The sequence below is a fragment of the Oryctolagus cuniculus genome, chromosome 6 (genome assembly GCF_051225735.1).
Source record: "Oryctolagus cuniculus isolate XC-2025 breed Fujian yellow rabbit chromosome 6, ASM5122573v1, whole genome shotgun sequence".
In the NCBI taxonomy this organism is placed as follows: Eukaryota; Metazoa; Chordata; class Mammalia; order Lagomorpha; family Leporidae; genus Oryctolagus; species Oryctolagus cuniculus.
In genome coordinates, this window is record NC_142872.1 from 913899 (window position 1) to 920882 (window position 6984).

General features: G+C 40.7%; 1 protein-coding gene across 1 annotated transcript; it reads left to right on the forward strand.

Moving 5' to 3' along the window:
* Positions 1-2813: 2813 nt before the first annotated feature.
* Positions 2814-4997, forward strand: LOC127488935 (olfactory receptor 2G6). Its single transcript, XM_089334706.1, has 2 exons — positions 2814-3725; positions 4971-4997. The coding sequence occupies exons 1-2, from the start codon at positions 2814-2816 to the stop codon at positions 4995-4997; spliced, it is 939 nt and encodes a 312-aa protein (XP_089190832.1).
* The last annotated feature ends 1987 nt before the right edge of the window (positions 4998-6984 follow it).

A 6984-nucleotide genomic window follows, 5' to 3' on the forward strand; every position in this document is an offset into this window, starting at 1 on the left:
TACTTGACCTTTTCCAGTCCAGGTTGTTCCGTGTTTGGGATTATGTAGGTTTGTGAAGGAGTCAGGTGAAATTGCCTGTTCCAAGTCTCAGCCAGCTGCTCAGATGAGGTCAGATCATCAAACAGAATGGACAAAATGACTCCTCACTTTCAAGAGCAGCACCTGGCAAACACTGATAGCAGAAACTGACGGGATTCTTTCCCACTGATAAATTTTACTGGCTACTAGTGTCCTTTGTGAGGGAAGGAAACATAATTTTAAAACATTTCTGCTTGTACCTGCCACATTATACCATGAAGAAGGCTTTGAACTTCTTTTTCAGATGATTGCTGTAGGGAAATATTTTCTCTTTCAGTTTCACTGGTTCTTTTTGTCTAATTTTCATTATAGTATCTCCAAAACTGAATTCATTGCCTGGCTCATGGATTTTTCAACAATTACTTATTATGGTGACTATATTTAACATGAATTTAATATCTTACCTAAATTTCAAGTGCTGAGCCATAACTGTTAAGTGTACAAGGCTTTACAACAGGTCTCTTGGACTTACTCACCTTGCACAAGGACATATTATACTAGTTAGACAGCAGATCAAGTGAACAAGTATGTGATAATGGCACAAGATCTAGAAGTCAGGCAGAGAAAATGAATTTTGGCCTCAGAAAACCTGTTTCTCTTCTGAGTTCAATCTTTATGTTTACCTCCTCTAGCCCACAGTGCTAATCTAGGGAGCTAACAGGCTGCAGCAAACAAAGAATCCCATAAACACACAAACATACTTTATGACTCATGCTGCAGAAAGGGCCATTGATCCACTCATGGATCATGATCACCACTCAGATGAGCTTTGCTTTCTCTCCAGACTGAGAAGTCAGGCTCAAGGGTCTAACAGCCTTTGAGCAGGGGGAAGGAAAATGCAGTGCCAGGAACTTGAGGAAGTAGAAAGATGATTGATAAGTACAGTTATTAAGACCTTGTCCTGAGAAAATGGCATGGGCCTGATATACAAAACATAAAATCAGGGACCAACATTGTAGCACAGCAGGTTAAAATGCTGCTTGCCATGCTGTCATCCCAGAGCACTGGTTTGAGTCCTGGCTGCTCTGATTCCAATTCAGGATCCCTGCTAATGCACCTGGGAAGCAGCAAAAGATGGTCCAAGTACTTGGATCCCTCCCATGTATTCAGAAAGCCACATATAATCTTGCATAAACCACATCTTAGCTCTTTTTTTGAGTTTTGTAACTACTTCGGGAAAATAATAAATCTTCACCTTCCAGTCTCTTTTTTTCAGGCTAAGGAAAGATCGTGTGTGTGTGTGTGTGTGTGTGTGTGTGCGCACACGCAAGAGAGGGAGAGAAAAAGTGGGAGAGAGACAAGAAGAGAGATACTTTGGAGGGTGTGTGATAGGATGATTCTTTGATTCTCTTACAATGACAGGAGGGGATGAGAAGGATGGGCAGAATGACTGATAGCAGTTTACAGTAAACACGCAGCCAGAATTCCTTAGCAAAATAAGGGAGTTATTTTTAGTCACTTTAAAAAATAATAGATGATTAAATAATACGTATCTTTAAAATTGCTACCTGAATGTTTAATAAATTAGAGAAATGTTTCAATTGCCTGAAAATTAATTTATCTAAAGTTTAAATTTCTGAACAATCATGGGTGAATACATTATTACTCTTTTCAAGCAGACCTTACATATATTTTAATATTGAAAGTTTTATTGTATTTATTTATTTTATTTTTATTTATTTACATTCTTTGTTTTGAAAGACAGCATATATACCTCAAATACACAATATCTGTCAGTTACTCGGCATATGTCAAAATAAAATAGCTTCTAAAGTAATTTTCTCTCATCTCTTCTTTTATAATCTAATTTGAGAACTATTTCTATGCTAGTGTTTATTCCTGTATGTTTAAAGATGGTTCATGTTTCACTGGCTGATTTGTTAACTTTAAGTTCTATTTCACTGCCACATGCAAACAAGAAAGTAACAATTCAGTTGATTTTTTTTTTCTCATCAGATTCTCTCCTGGCCCTGGTTAACCTCCATTCTAGAGCTGTATGCTGACTACTGCCTCTTCCTGAACTGTTACCAATTCAAAGTTGTGTGTATTTCTGACTCTGGATGTCCTCATTGCTAAATTAGTCTGAATACCATAGGCTGATTCAGCTTTGCTCTCTGGCAACTGTATTTGGAATCATTCATTTATGTGCTAAGAAGGTGGCTACTTAGTGGTTTTCATTTTTCTATATTATCCTTGGAAGGATACTGCACCTGCACTTTTTTTTTTTGCCACATGAGATTATTTTATTAAAAAACGCAAACAAAGCAGAGTGTGGAGCACTTTCTGTTCACCCCCAGGCTGCCTGCAGGACCCCCTCACACCTGGGTTACTTCAGACTCCAGCTGGGGCTCTGTCAGAAAGTGCAAGGTCTAGGCCATGAGCTGGGGAGGGAGCCTGGTGGCTTGGACCTGGGCACAGAGGGAGGAACAGGGTGGCTGGTACTTATATTGGAAGGTAGAACCATCACGATGCCTTGTTGGAGGAGCCCACACAGGACAGGACTCCTGGGTCCCCTTGGTGGATCTGCTCCTTGGAGAAGGCTGTTGGTTCTTGGTTCCATACTTTAATTTCAGAGTTAATAGAAGGAGGTGGCATCTCTTGCCTGCAGATACGTATTGAGGAAATTCTACAGGTGCTATAATGTGGCACTGCAAACAGTTGGGGATTGCCAATGTTGAGCTCATGCCCTTATGTCCCTAGGATATTCATCCTTTTGTAAGCTCAAGCTGTGGAAGATGGAGGAAGCCAACAACAGCTCTGGAAATGGCTTTCTACTTCTGGGGTTTTCAGATCAGCCCCAGCTGGAAAGGTGCCTTTTCATCATCATTTTGCACTTTTACATCTTTAATATTCTGGGGAACACAGCCATCATATTGGTGTCTTGTGTGGATGCCAAACTCCACACACCAATGTACTTCTTCCTCAGCAACCTCTCCTGTGTGGACATCTGTTTCACCACAAGTGTTGCCCCACAGCTGCTGGTTACTATGAGTAAGAAAGACAAGAGCATGAGCTATGGAGGATGTGTGGCTCAGCTCTATGTGGCTATGGGGTTGGGTTCCTCTGAGTGCATTCTCCTGGCGGTCATGGCTTACGACCGCTATGTTGCAGTCTGCCGGCCACTGCACTACGCCACCATCATGCACCCCAAGCTCTGCGTTGCCTTGGCCAGCACAGCATGGCTCAGTGGACTGGTCACCTCTCTCATTCAGTGCTCCCTCACTGTGCAGCTGCCCCTCTGTGGTCATCGGAAACTGGACCACATTTTCTGTGAGGTGCCAGTGCTCATCAAACTGGCCTGTGTGGACACAACTTTCAATGAGGGAGAACTCTTTGTGGCCAGTGTAGTGTTTCTGATTGTCCCTGTGTCACTCATCTTAGTCTCCTATGGCTTCATAACCCAGGCTGTTCTGAGGATCAAATCAGCTGCAGGGCGCAAAAAGGCCTTTGGGACCTGCTCCTCTCACCTGATTGTTGTCATCATTTTCTATGGGACCATCATTTTCATGTACCTGCAACCAGCCAAAAGCAGCTCCAAAAACCAGGGAAAGTTTGTTTCTCTTTTCTACACCATAGTCACTCCACTTCTGAATCCTATTATCTATACTCTGAGAAACAAAGATGTGAAAGGAGCCTTGAGGGCAATGGTAATAGGACATGCTTTGGGGTCAGAAAGGTTATGAGCTGGATATCTGGCACTAGATGGTTTGTACTAAGTACTCCTCTGTTCAGAGCCACAGGTTAGTACAAAATCTGCAGTTCTGCAAGAAGCTGAGGTACTCAAGGGACAAAAATTCTATGCTCTCTACTGAAAACACTCAGCTCTTTCTCAGCTATGCCATCAAATTTCATATACCCATTTTTTCTACCTAGTTTGGCGATCCATCGGTAAATTTCTGTTTATTCATAAAGGCTCAGCTGAAATGTTATCTACAGTTTCCCACTTTTGTGAAACACCATTCTTCTCACTCTCTGGGAAAAACTGTTTCCTAATATATTTTGTATAGCATGTGATACATACTGCAGTTTCCATATGTTCACACATGTTAATATGTATATATTTGCCTATATATACAAATAGACTAAGCAATATGTACATATAATAGATAGGAAGTAATATATAACCATTTTCCCATTAATAAGGGGTACTATAAAAAACTCATGGAAAAAGGCAATTAGAAGCCAAGCTTATTTGGTGCAAAAAATATTTAGAAATCCATGCACTTTTTCATAATACACACTTTTCATGAACTTTTCAAGACCCCTCGGATGACATTTGAAACTGACACATGCCCCACTGCACTGGCTCATTTACAGCAGGAAAAACAAGTGTACTTAAGAGTCATATTGGCACCTTGATTCCACAGAATTGTGGGATGCATATAATGATTATTATTTTATTAAAGGAATCAAATAGGCAAGTTTGCATTAAACAATTCATGGACTTTTTAGATTTATTCTAATTTTTTCTGAAGTGTTTTAGCACTTTGTAGATAAAAAGTCTACCAAAAAGTAATTTCTCTGGTCCTAAGAAAGGAGAAAGTGTTTCTTAAGAAGACAGTATTACTTATACAGTTTCATGCTTTAAAATATGAAATGTGAGATCCCACACAAGTTCACATTTGTGCTTACAGTCAAATATTTGGCTCCTAAAATTTAAAAAATGGGATATTCAGATACAAATTAATAAGAACTGTATTCTTATATATGGCTACCCTCTTAATTCCACAATACCTGATGCTCCCCCCAACCATCTTCATCTCCTTTATTCCAAAAACAGATTTGAACTTCATCAATATGGTAAGCCTAAGTATTTTAAGTGAGTTCTACAATTACAGAAAAAAGTTGTTCTATCATATTAATTTTACTCTACATTGTCATTATATACACAGCAGGGAAGAAAGAGCATGAAAGTATGAGTGCAAGGAAAGCAAAAATACAGACAGAGTGGAATCTGGTGAGGTGGCTTTAAACAAGTTAGAATTTTGATGGCAGAAAGGAAAATGAGGTTCATCTAAAATGCATGTTTGCATCAAGATGTTATAGCCTGTTTACAAATGATAAAATTCAAGCTTGTACCCACTGCCAATGATAATCAAAGGTAAAACGGTGCACATAAGAAACACAAAAAAGCCTCAGAGAGTTTACTGAATGATTCAGGGATTCTCCTCCAACCTTATGGTGTCCAATTTACCCCTTTAAACATTTGAAACAAATAAAACAATGGATAGTCTGTTATCCACTCTAACAGAAATGAGAGGGGTATGAACCTGGTTGAGCTTGTCTTGTAGAATATTATTATGTGCATTCTCCCATCAGCTTTGGAACGTGCTAAGGAAAGCATGCTTTCATTTCCAAGGGGAAATAACTTCTCCATTTATATAAGGAAACTTCACATTTATAAATACATCAATTCCTTATAATCAGAAAAACACACCATAGGAAAGAATGTGCCTAATTCAGAGTTGAAATCAATTTAAATGGTATATTGCATCTACAACACAAAATGAGACATTTTTAGAAAAATAAAGCTCAAAGTGAAAAGATGACCAGATATGAAGTAATGGTATCAACACAATATATAGAAATAACTATATAGAGAATATATAAAATATATACAGAAATAACAAAGAAAAAACAAAGATAATTTCACAGGCAAAATAAGGTAATAGGAAATGAAATGCCACTGAAAAAAATCAACTACCAAACACAAAAAGTTGCAAAAATAATTCAGAATAGAAGTTTAGATAGAATAAATAAGATAAAGTTGAAAATGTTAGCATTAAAGAGATAATAGATGTTTCTTCTGGAAAAAAAAAATGAAAGTAATAGAGGATGGGCGGGGCCAGTGTTGTGACACAGAGAGTAAAAAGTGACCACCTCTGATGCCAGCATCACATAACTCCAATGCTCCACTTCCAATCCAGCTCCCTGCTAATGGCCTAGGAGAAGCAGTGCAAGATGGCCCAAGTGCTTCCATTTGTTTCCTTTTTGATAAATAATCACTTTGAGCAACTTTTGACTCCTGTGGTCTATGTTCAGATTATGTATGCATCAGATATTTTCTAAATACAGTCATTAAGCCTAAAGCAGGGACATGTAATCCAATTTACATCTATTACAGTGTTGTTTGGAGAAGACCCGTGCAATTATGACTCCAAGAAAGGGATAGTCCTGTATTACAATTGTTTTAAAACTACACAGTGAAAATAGTGAAATGTATATGCATGGTTCTGGCAACCCTCCAAACACTATAAAATCTTAAAAGGTGCATTTTTTTGAAGTTGGGGGAAACAAACAGAAAATGATGCCTGCTACGCACAAAATTCTGAACATTCATGGAAAACAGAAAGCATCAGATCTCAGAGACAAACCGAGGAAGCCACAGCCCACCCCTAGCCCAGACGGCGAGGAACGGAGATGGAAGCACTGCCGGCCTTGCCCCGGATAGACACTGGCCTCACACGTACCTGGGCTCGCTCATGGTGCTCAGAGGAGCAGAGGAGGATGACCCCTACCCCGTACCTGTCAGGACCAACCAGGCTCGGTCACCAGTGGAGGGGCTGAGGAGGAGGCCATGGTCAGTAGGCAGCAGAGGGGCAGAGGAGGGCGATTTCCGTCCGCTGTGTGAGGAGGAGGCCGTGGTCAGTCAGAGGCGGGGCCGAGGACCGCGACTTCTGTCCGCTGTGTGAGGAGGGGGCCGTGGTCAGTCAGACGTGGGGCTGAGGACGAATACCGTCCGCTGTGTGAGGAGGAGGCCGTGGTCACTCAGAGGCGGAACAAACGAGGACGGCGACTTCCATCCGCTGTGTGAGGAGGGGGCCTTGGTCAGTCAGAGGCGGGGTCAACAAGCACGGCGACTTCGGTTCCCTGTGTGAGGAGGCGGCCGTGGTCAGTCAGAGGCGG

Coding starts and splice junctions, on each gene's coding strand:
- LOC127488935 (XM_089334706.1), top strand. CDS start 2,814: ATGGAGGAAGCCAACAACAGCTCTGGAAATGGCTTTCTACTTCTGGGG. Junction 3,726..4,970: donor AAGGAGCCTTGAGGGCAATG/GTAATAGGACAT, acceptor TTATATACACAG/CAGGGAAGAAAGAGCATGAA.